Raw genomic sequence first — 21,191 nt, 5'->3', positions numbered from 1 at the left:
ACATGATTTTTGAAAACTGTTAGAAAATGAGTTATCTGTTTTTGCAAATGAACTCTTCGTATGCATCGTGGGATGGGTTCACATTTTAGAAGTTAAGCTCACTCAGCAGCATTTGTGGCATGATGTTTCTTACAACAAATAATAATTTCACTGTATCATTAATTTTCTTAAAAAAACAAACAAATAAATAAAATAATAAAATTGGATTTACTGTGAGGCACTTTAAAAGTAAATGCACCCTTTTTTAAAAATATATATAGTACCAAATTTAAAAGCGCAAATGTAAAGCTTATTTATCTACTTACTTATTTCTCTAGTAAAAAAGTAATAGATTTAAAAAGCATTTATTTTATACTATGTATAGTTCAAGTGTATTAAAATATTTACAGACATATCACTCGAGACTTACCGATATAAAAATTTTAATTAAACTTTATTGGGAGAACTACTTGTGCACAATGCACATTAAAGCCTAAAATATGTTTTAATGTCACTATTGATGGAGGATTGTATGATCTTTAAATAATATCTGTCTTTAAATGCAAGATATTTAAAGTATATCTAAAGTATAGTTCCACTTTAGAAAAATCAAATATACTTAATCATATCTTTAGTTGCACTACTTTCGCACAATTATTGCGCATTAAGTACAAAATTAGTTTAGTCAATTTAGCAGGCTTTAAATATATCAGTTTAGTATACTAAAAATACAGTTGCAGAGTATTTTTTTAATCAAGTATTAGTATATTTAGTATATTTATTTTTCACTATAGAGTTAAGAGGAGAAACTAATCCAAACTCATTTTTTGTGTTAATTATCATTAAGTCCCAAGTGCTGTCAGTTGAGCTTAATTTATATACAATCCAGAAAATCTCTTTAAATTTGTCTGTAACATTTTGGTCACAGGTATGGTAATAAATATGTTTTATTAATTTTTTATGAATTTTAAGTGCTAACGGTGTTTCTATAGTGCTTTTATTTCACTAGTTACACATAAGAAATGTGGTCATAAATTTATATAACGGTGATTTAATGTCTCAGTGTGGGCCCTTTATGGCCTAAATGTACACAGGGCCAGTCATAAATGTGTTTAATTTAGAGTATCTTCCTCATTGTCACTACAGAGAGAATGTTGACACATAGCTTATGCCAAGTGGCATCTGCCAAACACTCCTTAGAATAAATAACAGTAGTCAAGGCGCTATTTACATCGCACCCAGCCTTTCCGCAAACATTCGCCATAAACCCCAGCATGTAAACAGAGCATGGACAGTTTTGAGTTAAGACTGAATATCCCAGTGTTCTCAGAAAGGATTTGTTGAGGTACAGATGCGCCATGGGACTTCGCAGCACAGAGAGCCAGGTTAGGATCCCAAGTATCTCTCAAAACCAAACCAACCCAGTTAATAAACAGCCACATAACTGGAGACTTCATGGTGCCCCACTAGCTCAAAACCACGTCCCATCTATGGTCTGAACAGAGCCCAAAACTAAGTGTGGGCGGCTTGTGACAGCTTCTCTCTTACAGACTTATGGGCTGTGACAGCGTTCTGTCTAATTTGTCATCTGCTGTCACTCGGATGGATGTAACCAGAGCAACATCTTCACCAAAAGCCCGTTCTCATAAAGTCTTCGCCACAGCAACGGTTATGGGTGTGGATTTGGGGGTGCAGTAAGAATGTGGTGCACTGTTTTGGTTCCATATTTCAAGCCGGGTGTTATATAGAGATCTGGCAGGACGTGGTGCGCTTTACTGCTGACTCACAGCTGGATTCAACAGTCCAATTAGAGCTCTCCCTATGAAACTATTCATTCTTCGCCAGAAGAGCTGTCCACACTCTTTCGAAGCACTTGTCTGTTTATATTGTCAAGCCAGTAGATTTATTTCAACTTTTGGTATCGAGGTACAGCTCAGAAACAGCCATCACCAAGACTACACTGTGAGTGACAATTTCTACCAATAATAATAACAGTAACTTTTTTACTTTTACACTTTCTGATGGGCCCGAATCCAAATAGCTACTGTGTTAGGAAAGAAAATGACGTGTACTACATAACACACATAACTACATAAATCCAAGATGAGAGAGAAAAATATATTACAATGCTTTCTTTTGTAATTATATAGTTGGGTAATTATACCGTATATGAATTGCGGACATCAGAGAGCTGCTATTAACATGCAGCGCATTGAAATCGCTTTAAAATGTGCACTCGTTTTTTACTTTCACTTTCAAGATTCACTTTCAGTCATCTCTCCTTACTCTGTTTATGTGGTAGATGAAATTTTATGTACTGTAATGTAGCAGGCTACCGCTAGCAAGCTGCGAACCGTGTCCTTTTTGTGGCTCCGTCGAATGCGATTTGTTTTTTCATTCCTTTCTGAATACGGATTAACTATTCGAGCACACTCCTACACCATCATGAACTTACCCTGTTCTTGCATTAACTTGTTTGCATCGTTGTTTATTATTACAAATTACATTCTCGAAATGTTTAGAATGTATCTGTTTGTCATTTTTATCCGAAATCATTCATTAATATTTTTAAGAAATAAAGTTATTTTTACTTTCTCTGTGTGTCAAGGAAAGTGTGGAAACCTGTTTCTACAATACAGTAAATAAGGTAATTGTCATATAAAGTTTCAAATAAGAAATAAAGTCATATTGTGTAAAATTGTGAGATAAAAGTTGGAACTGCAAAATTAAAAAATATCCACATTTTGAGATAATGTCAAATTTTTTTGAATAGCAAGATTTTAAATTTTTAAAGAAGTGTCTTCTGCTCATTAAGTCGGCATTTATATGATCCAAAGTACAGCAAAAGCAGTAATATTGTGAAATATTTTTACCATTTAAAAAATAACTGATTTCTATTTGAATATATTTTAAAATATAATTTATTCCTGTGATCAAAGCTAAATTTTCAGCATCATTAGTCTAGTCTTCAATGTCACATGATCCTTCAGAAATTATTCTAACATGCTGATTTGCTGTTCAAGAAACTGCACATTTTAGAGAAATTTAGAGAAATTTAAGAAATTAATACTTTTATTTAGCAAGGATGCTTTAAATTGTTCAAAGTGATGACAAAGACATTTTTATTTTGTTACAAAATGTTTCTATTTCAGATAAATGTTGTTCTCCTGAACTTTCTATTCATTAAAGAAACCTGAAAAAAAATTTACTCCACTGTTTTGAACATAAAGCAGCAAATCAGAATTTTAGAATGATTTGTAACGGATCATGACTGAAATAATGATGCTAAAATGTAGCATTGAAATCGTGGAATACGTTACATTTTAAAATATATTAAAATAAAAAACAGTTATTTTAAATAGTAGAAATAAATGCAGGCTTGGTGAGCAGACTCTTGGTAAAGAGACTTCTTTAAAAAACATTAAAAATCTTACTGTTCAAAAACTTTTGACTGGTAGCGTATGTGCAAAGTGACATTTAGAAATACCAAATCGCAGTTGATAAAAACAAAGTTGCAGTAGTGAAGTCACAGTTAGTCACAGTTCCACACATGGAAATAGGCTTTACATTTCACATCTACACTACTTGTTAGAAAAGTGTTTTTTTTCCCTTAATTGATACCTTTAGTTAGCAAGGATGCATTAAATTGATCAAAAGTGAAAGTAAAGACATTTATAATGTCACAATAAATAAATAAATAAATTGATTAATTAATTAAAAATGCTGCTTTTCTGAATTCTGTTCATTGAAGAATATTTAAAAAGTATCACCGTGTCTACAAAAATATTAAGCAGCACAGCTGTTTTCAGCATTATTTCAGGCTCATGTGGCACAAGACCGGAGTAATGATGCTAAAAATTCAGCTTTGCCATCACAGGAATGAAGAACATTAAAATAGATTAAAATAGAAAACAGTTATTTTAAATTGTAATAATATTTCACAATCACATATCACATATTCACATATCAAATAAATATAGTCGGTGAGCTTAAGAGACATTTAAAAGCATGAAAAAGCCTTACAAACCACAAACTTTGGCAGACAGTATCATCCAAAGCAACTTATGTAGCATTTTTTAAATCAGTTAATGCACTCTCTGGGAATCGAACTCATGACCTTGGTGTCATTGCTCCAGCAGAAATGTTTCCATATGAAAGTGCCTGCTCTGTGTGTGCTTGTAAGTTTTCATCGAGATAACATGTGGCTTGTTATTGTGTGCAGCCCATTGATGTGGAATCCCAAAGATCAGTAGCACAGACATACAACTCTTGTTTTGTTCATTTTAGTGACAAACGGCCAAAGGCTTTTTTTTCCAAACCATGATTTCATTCCTTTACTAAAGGTCTCATGATGCATTCTGATAAATTCTAAGTGACCTCAAAGCTCGTGTCTCATCTACTCACCCCTTAAGTTTGATTTAAAACGACAGGTTTGTGAAGCTATAAAGGATTCAGTTTCTTAATGGACTTGAATGTGACCATAAAGGAACGCTCCAAATCTCTGTATAATGTCCAGCCATTGTTTCCACAGTAGTGAAAAATTAAGAAAATAGCATGTTCTATGGCTCCTTGAAGACTGAATATTATCCTCTTCAAAGCTTAAATACAACCAGAACAAGTGACACGGATGAGCCAAATTCATATTTCAGCATAGAAAAGCCAAAACTTAGATTAGGTCATGCGCAATTTAATGCAAAGATGGAAAATGGATATTAGCGTCGAAAAAACACTGCTTTGTAATACAGTGAGCGTCTCGCTTGCAAATACCAAGAGAGGATTGAGTGCCAGCCCTAGACTCATATTACTGCTAAGGTAAACAAGTATGTGATGAGAAATTTCAAGCTAAATACTCCATAAATATGAAAACGTTTACTGTGGAATATCACAGGACAGTGAGGCCTTGTTATTCGGGTCTGTTTCTTTCTTTCTTTTTTCTTTCTCAGTTGAGTCACTGATTTTGAAGTGAAATTGGATTTTATGTTAGTATTATTTTGTTTTATATTTCAGAACAGTTTATCTTGTAAATCTTTTTCCCTTTTGTTGCGCTGTTAAGTTTTCATTTAATAATGACTTGGTCTTTGTAAGTATTACATATTATTTATTTTCAGAACACTCTGCCTCATATTCCACTGTGATTCAACATGATTTAATGTGGAGTCATACTGTATGACGTATCAGTATTAATAATGTGTTCTGTTCTGAAATATGACCTGATAAATTGCCCTTTCACTGCACTTTGAGCAGAAAATAACAAAACAAGAGAATCCTGAAGGGGAAACGCAACAATTGGGCTCCCAAAAGACAACAGCGCAAGCTCTCTCTATTGTAGTTGAATTTCATCACATTTCTGGAGGGCGTAAATGTTCTGCTTCTCAATCCAACTGTGCTAGATGTCACTCTACTCTTCTACAGCGTCGACCAAACACTTAACGCGTTTAACGTGCCATGTTGACCTATTGTCCAATTGAACAGTTTTGTTTTGTTCATGAATCTGACGGGGCCTTTGACGCAGAGGTGTTTGCTTTGGCAGGCGCAAAGCACTCTGGGATGTTTATTTGTTGTCAGGTCGGAGATATAGAGTAGCTCAGAGAGTGGGCACGAGACAGAGCCAGCTGTGTCAACTCTAGACGTTATGCCAACAGGGTGGAGGACGGAAAGAAAAGGCGAGAGAAAGACAGTTGGTCAGGAGAGTTTATTCATGTCATATAATGAGAGATGTTGTGAAATGTGGCCTTTTTTGGTATTGAGCCTGGAGTTCGGATGGCGTTTGAACCTGATGAAGTATGGCGTGACCCTGACAGCCAATTTTTTTAAATAAAGAGCTCACGTGTGAGAATTGTGAGTTTCAACAAGCGTAATTCATAAGTCGAAAGTAAAAGGAAAAACTCACACTCCAGCATATTAAAAGCGACGGGTTTCTCGCGCCGACCAATTAAAGAGGAAGTTTCCGAGCGATTAAAGTCAAAGTATCTGTCACGTTACCCTGTTGTTGTGTCACCACTGCCGGGAACCCGAACGCTAGCAGGTGTCAGTGAGTAGATGGGGACTGACGGCCGTTAATGGACGCTGAGATCCCTCAGCGTCAAACGCTGGATTTGCCCCTCCGCAGGCATGAACACACTGCACATATCATGTTGAGGAGTTTCATTGCATCTCATCTGTGTCCTGGTTCATGTTGCACGAAACCGGGGGATAATTGATGGCTCGGTGGTATTGTAAAGGCATCGGGCTGAGTGTAATACTCTCTAATTAGCTATTAGAGATATTTAGAACAGAGAGAGTGAGAGGCCGGTTACTGGAGTGACAGATTGTGCTTGGTGTCCATCAGCGCTTTGAGAGCTTCCACAGAGAAACCGAGAACGCCGGTTGACTTCTCTGGTGTTCGGTTTAACAAAGAAAACACGGATTAAATAAATTTGACACTGAGTTAATGGTGCCAGGTCTTTAGACCTGTAAAATGTATGGTAGGATGAGGGAAGATGCCATACTTGTAGGATTAGTTCACCCAAAAATGAAAATTCTGTCATTGATTACTCACCCTCATGCCGTTCCAAAAGCTTAAGAACTTAAGAATCCAAATAGCTACCGTGTTAGGAAAGGAAATGATGTGTACTACATAACACACATAACTACATAAATATGAGATGGGAGAGAAAATATATTACAGTGCTTTCTTTGCAATTATATTGTATGTGAATTGTGGACATCAGGGAGCTGCTATTAATATGCAGCGCATTGAAATCGCTTTAGAATGCACGCTCGTTTTTTACTTTCACTTTCAAGATTCACTTTCACACACTCATCTCTCCTTACTCTGTTTATTGGATAGGTGAAATTTTATGTAGTGTAATGTAGCAGGCTACCGCTAGCAAGCTGCGAAACGTGTCCCTTTTGTGGTTCCGTTGAATGCGATTTGTTTTTTTCATGCCTTTCTGAATACGGATTAACTATTCGGGCACACTCCTACACCATCATGTCACCATCACCCAAAAATAAAAATTCTGTCATTGATTACTCACCCTCATGCCGTTCCAAAACCTTAAGAACTTCATTCATCTTCAAAAGACAAATTTAGATTTTTTTTGATGAAATCAGTACTTTCTGTCCCTGTATAGACAGCAATGGTACTACCACGTTCAAGACCCAGAAATGTAGTAAGGACATTGATAAAATTGTCCATGTGATGTCAGTGGTTCAACCAGAATTTAATGAAGCTATGAGAATACTTTTTGTGCACAAAGAAAAGATAAATAATGACTTCATTCAACAATTTCACTTCCGTGTCAGTGTTTGACATTTGTTTACAATAGTACTATGACCCATGCATGAGGGCGAGTAATTAATGACAGAATTTTCATTTTTAGGTGAACTGTGCCTTTAAGAACAGTGTGCATGTACTACTAGTAATGACTGTAGCATGTGCTTATATTATTAAGATAAATACAAGGAAACGTCTGGTAATTTACTTTTTATAGCACAAAATTGAAAAGGGCCCGTCTTGCAACAGTAATGGAATAAACTTATCCTGACTTTTGATGAATATGTATCATATAAATGTGTGCTTGTGTGTGCAATTGATCATTTTTACTAATGTAAAAGACTAAAGAAAAATTCTGTTTACATTTATGCATTTTGACTATTTAGTTCAATTGAATAAGGGAATCAATTAGATATGCTACTGTTCAAAATTTTTGGGTCATACATTCGTGTTTTTAATGTTGTTGAAAGATGATTCTTTTGCTCTTTAATGATGCATATATATCAATATATCAATTCTGAGAAAAAAAGTCAGAATTGTAATTAAGGCTGCAATTATCTTTTTAAATTTTTTATTCAGTGGGGGAAAAATAGACTTCCATAAAACAGAAAATAGCTATTATAAATTTGAATATTTTACAATATTACTGTTTGTACTTTTGTAATATATACATATATGTATATATATATATATATATATATATGTGTGTGTGTGTGTGTGTGTGTGTGTGTGTGTGTGTTTGTACAAAAATAATTGTGATTTATATCTCACAATTATGACTTTTCAACGCAGTTCAGTTCATCGCAGTTCAGACTTTATAATTCACAATTGCGAGTTTATATCATAAACTTGAAACTGTGAGAAAAAGAGTCGCAATAATCTTTTTTTTATTATTAAAATGTATTATTATTATTTTTTTATTCAGTGGCGGAAACGGGCTTCCATACTATTTTTTAAATTTTATTTATTGTCGTGCTGACAAAATTAGATTTTTCAGCATCCATTATTCCAGCCATCACATGTCACATGATCTTTGAAAATATTTATAATATATTGATTTACCATTGAATGTTTACATAATAATTTCATAATTTATAGTGACTATTTAAAAAATAAAAATAAAAACACCAGCAACGTGACACAGGTGACCTTCTGCCTCAAATGAGATGGGCATTTTACCTTAAATGTAGTGACATCTCTGGTGACAAGAAAAATGAACCCTGATTGTGTGCTCACTCTGATATAGAGAAGATCCAGCATCCCAAACTCCTCTTGCATAACCAGCATCTTCATCTTGTTTCAATAGAATCCATCATAAAAGAAAAAATCCATTCCATACAACATCATCTGCTATTTTAACATCAGAATGGATTGTCTTGGTAGGAAGCCTGAAACATGGCTTAGAGGTACAGTATATAGATTACTTTTACTACACTAATCTGTTTTCAGGATGTTTAAATGAGCACGCCACCTAGTCATAAATTCAGATTACTGCAGCAGGTGAGTGACGCCAGAGAAAGTTCATACTGGAGTTACAGGTTAAATGCTTTTTTTGGAAAGGAAGAGAACATGTCGAAGCCACAGTTAACCTGGAAGAGGACCTTCACCTGTCTAAATATGAATTTATTTAGGTCAGAAGAAGATCACAGCTAGTTTTGATGGACAAAGTGTCTCCTGGCTGGTAACACTTTGACGGTGTGCCCCAGAACGACACTGGGTTAAGTGCTCTCATAAAGACCCATATGTTTCCTTCATGTTCACGTTCAGGATTCCCACATGTAGCATAAGTTGCTAATGCCTGACTTCCATAGTAGCGAGGTCAGAATCCGTAATACACCTTCAATTCGATTTCCTTCAGAAACGTCGAGTGGGGGGTGCGTAATGACTACGCGAGAGGCCCAATTTAGTCATCATAGGTTGCTTCCTGTGAATGTTCCTAGATCTACAGTCTAACATGGGTTTCAGTCTGGTCTAACCAGTGTTGCATGAGAAGAAAAAAGCTGTTCGGAGCAATTTTGCTAGTCATTTACATGACTACTTCCTCCACCAGTTTATCGGCCAAGCCTTCGATCCCATCTGGACAACATTTGTCAGCTGAGGATTTGTGTATGCATCACATCAGGTATAAATCAAATGTTTTGAAATTCGAAAATAACAGACGAAAGAGCAACAAAGAAAAATCAAAGATTCGTGAGAATAATTGAATGTGAATTCACATCAGCTTCGTTCCAAAAATATGTTTTTCAAAAAAACCAGCAAGAGAGAGAGAGAGAAAAATTAACCAGATCTTTGATTCATATTAAACCTCCTATTAGCAACAGATGAAGTTGGCTGCTAAAACGAGTGGCGTTTGGATGTGGAAATGATATGTGTAAACTATGTAATGCGAATGTTTTAGCTAAGCTGTGTTTAATTTTGTACCCTGATGAAGTGCATGAGAAACCTGTCTCCCCTTAGCTGTCTCATTGAATCATATGGATATAATTTCATCCATTTACGTTTTTCTGCTCTTTGCTGTGGTTGCCAGGGGGCATTTGGAAACAGGCAGATTAAAGGCACATGTTCGCTTTCGCCTGTAGTTTTTAGCCACTCCGTCTGAGTTCTCCGTGCCGAAAGACGTGTCGGCGGTTTTTCTTTTACAGGTCACAGTTACTCCAGGCGCTCAGCGGTAAACCTCGTAACACCTCTCGTTCTGCAAAAGAAACCAGAATCGATTTTGTACAAGTGCAGATCACAGAACATCGCCATAACCCGCAGACAGACCCCGTATTGCTTATCCGAGAGCGCTGGGGCAATTTGGACGTCACAACGAATTACCGAAAACGCGCCTGGGTGTAAGAAAAGTCACGGTGCTCGTTAAAATTTGCCTTTCAGCCCACTAATTACGAGTAATAATGTATTTAATGCTTGTTAGTTGCTAAAGGTTTTAATGTCAGAATAAACGCAAGCCTGAGGGAAGGTGAGGTCGGTAGTTACAGTATAATGGGGAAATATGTTTTATGTTTCAGAGCACCTCCGAATGTTAACGGGAACAGCAGTGGACCTTTGACTCCATGGGAAAGAATGTGGCCCGAATGCAATTCCCATAATAAGCACATTTTCTCGCAGTGTGACGTCAACAAGCGACACGGCGTGGCCTTATTTTGGCTTGAAAATGCGCCATAATGGCTGGCTTGTATTCGACAGGTATTTAAGGCTATTAATGAACTGTTTTTTCTTCCGAGTGCTTGTGTACACTATGAGCTTTTAGCTGCCCGATGCCTCGTCGGACGTTTTCGGCCGCAATCAAGCTTCATTTCCCATACGGTCATCAGGTTAGGGTCGAGCGGCCTCCGCCAACCCGAGTGGCCCGCAATCATCCGTGATTGGCTGTGCGCCCCTGACAAAAATGTCAGGCCGAACTGTCACTCTGTGTGTGTACGGCAGACCCTGAGGCCCACTTCGGAAAGATGGCGTCAAATGACTTACCACCGTCCACTTTCGACGGTTATCACTCTGTTTGCCCTCACACAGGCCTGCAGAGGGGAAAGCTAAACACGTTTAGGGCAATTAATGTGATTAGCGTGCTAAACTGTTTTTACAAATAAAATCAAAGACTTGTGGAGACTTAAGAGCTGTCATGGTTGGTTTAAAAACGCAATGTATATTCAGTGTGTTTAGAGTCTCTCTGGTTTTTATGATAAACGTCTGTGTGTGCCTCAGAAACTTCACATTCCTCGGTTAACATTTGGGGATGTTTTGATAGATGTTGACGTCAGTTGTAAAACCGGTTGCATTAGAATTATTTGGAAAATAATGTTCTGTGCTTGGCAAATACTGATGCATTTTTGCGCTATTATATAAAAGAGAATGTTGTGTTCTTAAAAAAAAGCCAGAGATATGAGCGGAGAGACAATGAGAAGTGAGAGAAAGAAATTCCTCCCAGTCGTGTGGATTAAACTCTGGCGGATTGCTGTGTTTGCGTGGCATCCCAGAATGCACTGCTGTGTTTGCAAGGTATCCCAGAATGCTCTGCATCTCGCTTCATTGGCAGTCGATCCTCACGCTAATGGCGGGCTTTACACGATTAGCAGGATGCTCTCTGCGGACCCATAAATTAAATTTAGCCTGAAATTTGTATTACGTTAAAGAAAGCAGTGAAAGAATGATTATTTCCCCTATACATAAATACACACATTTTAGGACATACATAATCGCTGTGTTTGTTTTGAAAACTCGATGTATTTTAGGAGTCAGTACGGGGCATATATCTCAAGCTTGCCTGACTTTATTAAGTTCTGTGTTGTGGATATGTTAAATCGTTTTCATGCTGTGGAATAATACAGGCACAAGTTGACATTGTGAGGTTTGAACGTCCAAAAGCCCCATGCAAACGTGTCTCAACCACTGTGTCGCTCCGTTGTGTGAGCTTATGAAATTAATGTGTAAAAGTGCGTGGCCGATTACAGTTTGGATTGATATTCCTCTGACAAACCCCATCTTAAAAAAAAACAAAACTCTGCAATTAATTCAACTTCAACTACTGGACATATGAACTCCATTAAAACTATGTTTTGTAGATAAATTCTATTTTATGAAATATATAAACTTTTATGTACTTTTACAAGAGGGAAGTTTGTGTTGGGACACATTAAATTGATCAAAACCGAATGCAATTTTATCAACTCATAATGCTGCAAAAGATTTCTTTCTATTCATTAAACAGTGCTGAAAAATGTATCAGTTTTCACAGACATATTAAGCAGCACAACCATTTTTTAACACCAAATCAGCATATAAGAATGATTTTATGTGACACGAAGACTAATGATGCTGAAAATTTAGATTACCATCGCAGGAATACATTCATTTTAAAATGATGATTTTTTCACAGCTAACATTTTATGTTTTTCCTAAATACAAACATTAAAGAATATTTTCACACAAAATTATTAATTCCTTGTCTATTATTGATTTCAATCCAATTCTCCGATGTGACATTTGATTTTTTTTTTGTTTTGCAAATGCAAATCCAGTTTTGTCTGTGTGTGAAACGTGTGAAAGTGCAACTGGCTTATTTTTCTCTTGTTTTCACATGCTTTTAGTGTGCCATATAAGAATTCTGCACACACAAATACACGCACACTGTATAATCCAGGTCACTCAATATATCCCGACCGTGGCAGTCTAAGGTTTCGGCCCGTATTAAATGGCCTGGCCTCAATAGCAAGCCTTTTGCGAGTGATTGAAGGAGGCCAGAGCCCGAATGATGTTCTGAGGGCCCATTAGAAGAATGGAAGGCTCTTTCCTTCAGTGAAACTGGAGCTGCGATAGAAGCGGGGGCCTCAGTTAGAGGTCAGTGGACAATAGAGAGCAAAGCTGCCATGTCAGGTTTCACTCTCTCTGACACCTCCATAATCTACCACCCTAGTCCATCCATGGCTCCTGATTGGAGGGCTGTCAACATTTGGGGGTGGAGCTAAGAGATTGTATAGGATGTATGAGGCCCTTAAATTACAAGACAGCATGTACTATCAGTGTGTTCAATCCCTCATTACACAGATGCCTTAGAGATAGATTGCAGAGGACCATCCTGTAATGACTTAGGAGGAGTAGATGTAATTGGACGGGGCACAGCGTAGTAGTCAACTGTCTATGGTCTGCACTTTTGAGGGATTCTGATTGGCCAGACCAGTGCTGACATGAAAAATGACATGAAAGCTTTGTTCACATTCATGCACATATTAAATGCAAGGCCTAGTAACCATCATCCTTCAAAAAAGAAATAAAACACTTGTTGATGTTTACTGATGTCATCTTTCTCTTAGTTTGAAGGGTGTAACAAAGCTTTCTCACGGCTGGAGAATCTGAAGATTCACCTGCGGAGTCACACAGGAGAGAAGCCGTACCTGTGCCAGCATCCGGGCTGTCAGAAAGCATTCAGCAACTCCAGTGACAGGGCAAAGCACCAGCGCACACATCTAGACACTGTGAGTAAATGAATGCGACTGCCCCTAACCTGTATGTCATAGCTGAAACCTGAAAGAAGTGCTTCAAAACACGAGAAAGCAAACACGACTCTTAACTGACACCATCCTGATATGTAGAAATTAGCAGTGTTGGGGAAACACAAAATGATAGTCTAGTGACGCTGCTCAATTTTGTATGTGTTACTAAATACTTAATACATTGACAAGTGTGGCAGCAGTGTTAATTTGAAATACTGTTTTGAATCGTTTCAAAAAATAGAAATGAAAATTCTGGTATTAATTACTCACCCTCATGTCATTCCAAAACTGTAAGACCTTCTAAAGAACACAAATTAAAAAATTTTGGCTGAAATCCAAGAGCTTTCTTACACATTCAAGCGCAACTTACACATTCAAACGGCTCAGAAGTAAGGACATCGTAAAAAATAGTCCATGTGATATTAGTGGTTCAACGATACGGGTTTGGAACAACATGAGGGTCAGTAATTCATGACAGAATTTTCATTTTTGTGGGTACTATCTTTTTAAACGGTTCTCCTTCCTTCCAATGTAGTGTTAGAAGTCTGATTCATTCTAGTGAATCCGTTGGCTTAAACGACTGTACATACAGTAGCACTGAAAAGTTACATTACAGCAAGGCTGTCTTGTTATTGTTTCTTACATATAGCACTCTTTCATCCAAAAAGGACCTCACTTTCATATGTAGAGTTAGAAAGTTAAATATATATAGTGATTCGGTTCATTCTAAATGTTTATTTTTTTTCTCAAACTTTGATTCATTGTAGTGAATCAGTTCATCCTAAAAGGTCCTCATTTTCATATTTAGAGTTGGGAAGTAATTTGTTTTGTTTTATCCTAAATGGTTCTCTCTGATATATAGCTCTGTGAACGCTGATTCTTTCTAGTGAATTAGTTCATTTAGACAAATACAATGAAAACAAAAAATTAAATTCACAATCTAAGTCTGTGCATAGCATCTTGGATATTTTTAGTGGAATATTTTGTTAAATACTGCTATTCTTTAACATTTTAATATATAATTTTGGGGGTTTTATATACAGTTAAGGTCAAAAGTTTACATACACCTTGCAGTTAAATGTTAATTATTTTATCAAAATAAGAGGGATCACACAAAAAATGCATGTTATTTTTTATTTAGTACTGACCTGAATAAGATATTTCGCATAAAAGATGTTTACATACAGTCCACAAAATAAAATAATAGTTTAGTTTATAATAATGACCCCATTCAAAAGTTTACATATACTTGATTCTTAATACTGTGTTGTTACCTGAATGATCCACAGCTGTTTTTTTTTGTTGTTGTTGTTGTTGTTGTTTTTTTTTTTGGTTTAGTGATAGTTGTTCATGAGTCCCATGTTTGTCCTGAACAGTTAAACTACCCACTGTTCTTCAGAAAAATCCTTCAGGTCCCACAAATTCTTTGGTTTTTCAGTATTTTTGCATATTTGAACCCTTTCCAACAATGACTGTATGATTTTGAGATCCATCTTTTCACACTAAGGACAACTGAGAGACTCATATGCAACTATTACAGAAGGTTCAAACGCACACTGATGCTTCAGAAGGGAACACAATGCATTAAGACCTGGGGGGTGAAAACTTTTTTGAATTTGAAGATCAGAGTACATTTAACTTATTTTGTTTTCTGGGAAACATGTAAGTATCTTCTGTAGCTACTGAAGGAGAGTACTAAATGAAAACAATACGATATATAGGAAAATTAAGAAAAATGTAAACATCTTCTTTCTGTTCAAAAGTTTACACCCCTGGCTCTTAATGCATCGTTTTGCCATCTGACGCATCAGTGAGCATTTGAACCTTCTGTAATAGTTGCATATGAGTCCCTCATCACTAAAAACAACAACAACAACAACACAGCTGTGGATTATTCAGGTAACAACACACTATTAAGAATATGTAAACCGAACGGGGTCATTTTTATGAATTCAACTATTATTTTCTCTTGCAGACTATATGTAAACGTCTTTTACATGGAATATCTTATTCAGGTCAGTACTAAATAAAAAATAACATGCACTTTGATGATGATCCCTCTTATTTTAGTAAAATAATTAACATTTTGCAGATACTACAAGGTGTATGTATACTTTTGACCTCAACTGTATATATATTTTTCTTTAATAGATATTGCCATTTTTCGTAGGCGTGATGTAGTTTACTGCTTTTGTTAGTAGCTTTTAGTATTGCTAACTATTTTTCAGACTGTATTTTAACTTCTGTACCTTCCTTTTAACAAAACTAAAGAGTGAACCAAGGACCTTCAAGTTCAGAGCAAAAATCCCAAGCACTTAAGTCCCCAACCAAATGGACCTTACAAACAAAGCCATAAATGTGCTGTTTGCCACCCCTCTTTGACCCAAATGTTAATTTTGCATGCACAAAACAGGCATAAGGTTATGTCCCTATGGGTCGATGAGGGGAAACACGTTATATCATACGTCGTTTAACACCATGCTCCGTTTGTGATAGCAACGACACATGGCAGAGAGAGATAGAAAAAGAAACAGAGAGAGAGGCAGGCCCGTCTTGCATCCCACTCCAACAATGTGAGGAAAAACAAAGGCCAGGGAAAGCTTGACTTAGTAATTCCTCACTAACTGGCAAAAACCCTGCGCTGTATCACATCGCAGCACAGCTCCCGCGCTGCGCTACCGCCACGCTGCCATGGCCAATTAGCCCCCCGACTCCAGATGCCCAGCGCTGCACATTAACTCGCCTGTGCGCCCTGTCACAGCCTTCCCACACGCCTCATATACAGTGAAAAAATCACTCCGACTGTAATGATATTTATTCTTGACGGCCTTTTTTCTTTTTTCCATTCCTAAGCTTTCTCGTTTTCTGTTTTCAGTGCGTTTAGACGGCAGGGGGATTATATGGCATTGCACAGTGAAAACAAATAAATGCGCAGAGACGAGCTGCCCCGCAAGCGGCTTGTAAAAACAGCGTTATTTAGAGAACGAGGGAAGGTAGGAAAAGAGAGCTAATAAAGGAAGCCTATCCACTTTCACTTTAATGACTGCCTCTGTTTTAGAAAAAAGAGCAGTGTAAAATGCATGGGAGAAAATCACCTCTGCATGTTTTGGACTGAGAGAAAGAGTGTTTCAGTAAGTTTACCAGTGAGAATAATGGGTACACTGATATATATATAACTTAAAATATACATGTTTAAGTACTTCAACTTCAAAACTGACAGAGTAGTCTGTTACCTGTAAAGCAGTAAATGAGTTTTTGTACAGTACCTGTATGCCTGTCTGACATTTACCAAACAATCTGTATTCTTCTTTTCTTCTACCTATGTCCTCTCAGCTAAAAGGTAGGATACTGTCTTTCCTCTTGAACTTTGACTATTTATAAGCTCTCAAAATAAGAAGTTATTGCACTTGTGTTTGTCCATTTACATTCAATTTAAAAGTGAATATTAAGGCTGATTATAGAAAAAAAGTATGCAGTGGGTTTCAAAAGTTAATTTTTTTTGACATTTTTGTCCAATTTACCACAAATTTAAAGAAGAAGAAAGAACAAGTTTGGGTAATGCACATTAGTTAACTATATTAGTTAACATGAACTAAAATTGAACAATACTTCTACAGCATTTATTAATCTTAGTAATGTTAATGTCAGCATTTACTAATGCATTATTAAAATCACAAACAATGAATGTGTATTTTTATTAACTAACATTAACAGATTAATAAATAGTGTAATAAATGTATTCATTGTTTGTTCATGTTAATATTAACAAATGGCACCTTATTGTAAAGTGTTACCCAAATTTGTGTATTGACACCTGTATTAATAACCTACCTGTATAAATAGTGCAGAATATTAAATATTTTATTATTATTATGTATTTACATAAAATGTTCAGATTTAAATTCAAGTTTCAGTCCCAGTTTCCACACACATTTTTTATGTTTTATATTTAGCAATTTAATGCAGATTTAATGACTTTAAATATACTTTCAATTTTAAAAACACAACATTTATTTTGAGAGTTCAAAATAGTTGCTTGTCTAAATTGTCATGTATTTTTAGTTTCCATGTCTGTTCATAAATGTTGTGCACTGCATTTAATGTCTGTTATGAACTATAATTATATCTACTCAATTACAAATGCTGTCATAATATAATAATTTTGTGGTCTGCGTGTCCATAGCAGTGTGTTTCTGTGTCTTCTTTGTGGCTAAACTGCATATAATCACGATTCTCAGACTCATTGTGCATTTCCTGTTTCAGAAACCATATGCGTGTCAGATCCCTGGCTGCACTAAACGCTACACAGACCCCAGCTCCCTCCGCAAGCATGTGAAGATCCACTCGGCCAAAGAGCAGCAGGTGCGTAGGAAGGTAAGGATAAAAATGTCTCATGTCACTTTCTCTCTTTTGTAAATTTTTCTCTGTACAAATCAACACATCAGAGTACAATTAGCTCTTTGGCTCTCGCCATCGGCCTTGAGAAACATTTCTAGTAGATATCTTTCATGGTCACTTGTGTCTTTTTCACGGCTTGGTGCAGTTGGTTCTAGTTAGGTTTGTCTTTGAAAATCATTTCCCCAACAATAGATCAACTCTGACCACATTTCAGCATCTACATGGTGAAGAGTGCATTCCTCATTAAAGTGGGTAATTATAAGCAGAATGGCCTCATTGTTGCACTGGTCTAAACGACAGCTGACTGATGCGTTCTTCTTGCTTGCCGTTGTAAGCGGAAACACATGTGAGCGTGTACCATTGTTAATAACCTGTGCAGCGCTATACCCCAGTGGCCAGATGTTGTGGGCCGATGTCAAACAAACACTCCCACTCCATCTATCGCGAGCGACGCCTGTTATAGCACGTTGCGGCAAAGCACCAAAACGTTTGACGAATGGCTGGGAGTTTTGGACCAGCGTCTCATCTGAGGAACGTGTGGTTTGTGCTCTTTTGTAATATTCGAGAGCTGCAGCCGCTTCATGTCTAATTCAAACGTGTTTGTTTTATTTCTAATTCACAAGTTTGTGAGCTCTTATTTTGAAAATCTTAATTGCATTGGAATTAAAATAACATAACACATTCAAGTTGCACGTCACGGCTCATTTCGGTTATTGGTTATTGTTTATTGCGATGAATCGCCTCCAGATTCAGTCCACGAAATCATGTGACCGAAGAAAATTTTCCAGTTAAACATAATTCCATGCTACAATCTGAGCTTTCAAAGTAAAATCCTAAACACATATGACTCTCAAACTCTAAACAAATGTCGCATATAACATGATTACTGCCAAAACTTTGATTTTGTTGCCTTACGGAGGGAAAAATCAGCTTTGCATGCTAATCTCACCAGTGAAAGAGACCCCTCCACTTCTTTGTAGCCGGCAACGTGACATCCCAACCTGTACTCGAGGCGATGGATGTGTATGTGGGGTATGTCTTCCCCTCATCCCCTCATGTTTCCAATCAAAGGTTCCTGTTTGCGGTGAAAAATCGTGCCTCTCTAAGCTTGTCATTTCCTTTGCTGGCTGGTGTGGGATGTCACCACAGTTACTGATGTGTTTTTTTATTATAATTATTTATTACTTTTGTTTGGGGCCAGTCCATTTTACACAAGCGTGACTCTTCTCACTCCATCACACTCTGGAACAGACGTTCCACATGTTTATAATGTGCAACAGAATTACATTTTTATTGCCTAATCTTTTAATTGGTTATCGTTTTGATTGACAGCTAAGGGCCTGCCCCCATTTAGAATCAGATGCCCTGAGCGAATGTCTGTCAATGCAGCATCTGCATGGCCCCGCCCCTTCCCAGCATCCCCACTGTCCTGCCACCTCTCAGCACTCTCTGAATGGGAAAGAAGGCCGTTCCCCAGCGCTCGGGCAGGAGATATTCACAGGTACAGCCTACTTTATCTTCTTTATGCACTTTCTTTTGACAGTGATTTGACAGTGATGTGAAGTGGGTGAGGTATAATGAAGAAATCAGATGGAATGGAGGAATGGATATTAAAGGCATAGTTCACACAAAAATGAAAATTACCCTATGATTTACTCAATCTCAAGCCATCCTAAATGTATATGACTTTATTCTTTCAGACGAATACAATCAGAGTTATATTTAAAAATGTACTGGCTTTTTGAAACTTTTTAATGGCAGTGGGTAGAGATCTAGATTTTGAAGCAAAATAAATTGCGTCCATCCATCATAAAAAGTACTCCACACAGCTCCGGGGGATTAATAATGGCTTTCTGAAGCGAATCAATGCATTTCTGTAAGAAAAATATCCTTATTTACAACTTTATAAACCATAATCTCTAGCTGCCGCTAACTGTCGTTCACGCATTCAAAAGAGAGAGGCGTTTCAGTGGATGATGTAAGACGTAAGCAAAAGTTCCTTTAAGACAAGTCATTTCACTCAGCGGCCATATTTGAAACTCTTCTCGGGCATGCAAGTATAGCTCCCAGGGTCGCGTTGTTCTAATGGGCAACATGGGCGCAGTCCAGAGCCCTGAGCACTAGGGGGCCAACAATACAATTCTCTTTTGCGATAATACATCAGAGAAGCGGTTGGTGGGAAGTGGCTTCACAGCGAGTGGGACTCTCGTTTTGATTTCTGCAAATCAGTTTGAGCCAATGCAAAGACGTGATTATTATAGCACCGAACCCCCAACTGCTCCCCGGGCACCACAGCAATAGCAATATGGCTGCCCACTGCTCCAGGTGTGTGTTCACGTTGTGTGTGTGTTCACTACTGTGTGTGTGCACTTGGATGGTTTAAATGCAGAGCACAAATTCCAAGCATGGGTCACCATTCTTGGCCACATGTCATATCCTTTCCTTTCCTTTCCTTATTGAATGTAAGCACAACATACAGCTAGAAAACATACAATCTACGTGAGGGAAGACGTCTTTCACTATTATAAGTTTTCACTATTATAAGTTAATGTTGTTAAATAGAGACACAGGCTGGAAAGATTAGTTGGAAGTGAAAAATGTTCGTTTTGGTTGAATTTGAGGTTTTCACAAAAATTAGTTCATTAACCCTTGTGCAACCTTTTGGACATTTTTGTCCATGTCAGTTTTTTTTTTTTCAGTTAATCATTTTGACTGTGTTATTGCCAGCTGCATAAATTTTGGCACATGTGTGTATTTTTATTGGAATTTTACTATTTCACCCCTATTTCCTTTTAATAAATCTATTTTGCACTAGGTACAAGGTCCCTCTTGGGACCTTAAGGACAAAAATTTCCCCATTGAAACCCATTAAAACTGCAATTTTTAATTGCAGTGCCATTTAACTGTAAAATGATGCATTTTTTGTTAACAGGCTTTTCAAATTTATTTTTTTACTATTTTTTACCAGATGGTGCCATTTTTTCAGGTATGGCCTATAAAGCAAATACTTGCTTTATTCCTGTTTTCTGCTTCTGCATATTATAGAGCCAATTCGATAAATAATGCAGCTATTGTGTGTGTGTGTTGGTATGGATGTCAGAGTGTGGTTTGTATGTGTGTCTCAAAAAAATTGTGCGTGTGTGCATTTGTGTTCTCGTAATATTTGAGAGAGAAAAAATACTGCAAATCACAAATCCAACCACTGTGTGCGCCAGTGCAGTTTCGCTGGCACCTAATGAGGAAAATCTGGTACTGCGCCCAAAACAAAATCTTACTGAAAGCTCATTTTTTAAGATATCAACCTCAGATTTGGAATACAACTTGTTTAGATTTCAGGCTTTGATTTTCTAGCAAGTTTAGATTTCAACCTATTTCATGAAATATATATTGTTCATAAAACATTTTCATAAACTTAAACCTCTATAACTTTTTTTTGGTTTTACTTTTTAAACTTTTTCTACTTCAACAATAATCTGCCATGGGTCTTCTTTAAAATGAGACCAAACATAAGTCTGTGCTCTGTAATTTCAAATTTTTATGACATCTTTTTGACATTGACATTTTGTACA

At 36.9% G+C, this 21,191-nt stretch overlaps 1 protein-coding gene across 1 annotated transcript in view; it reads left to right on the top strand.

Annotated features, from left to right (window-relative positions):
• The window catches only part of LOC127169522 (zinc finger protein GLIS1), a 95,166-nt gene that overhangs the window by 49,121 nt on the left and 24,854 nt on the right, over window positions 1–21,191 (top strand). Inside the window, exons 6-8 of the mRNA XM_051116970.1 lie at window positions 13,045–13,206; window positions 17,488–17,598; window positions 18,955–19,123. Of these exons, the coding sequence (XP_050972927.1) occupies window positions 13,045–13,206; window positions 17,488–17,598; window positions 18,955–19,123 (442 nt within the window). The remainder of the gene's footprint in view (window positions 1–13,044; window positions 13,207–17,487; window positions 17,599–18,954; window positions 19,124–21,191) is intronic.

This window comes from Labeo rohita, chromosome 8 (genome assembly GCF_022985175.1).
Source record: "Labeo rohita strain BAU-BD-2019 chromosome 8, IGBB_LRoh.1.0, whole genome shotgun sequence".
NCBI lineage: Eukaryota > Metazoa > Chordata > Actinopteri > Cypriniformes > Cyprinidae > Labeo > Labeo rohita.
Note: the sequence above shows the minus strand (reverse complement) of the source record. Positions and strands in the feature narration are given on the sequence as shown.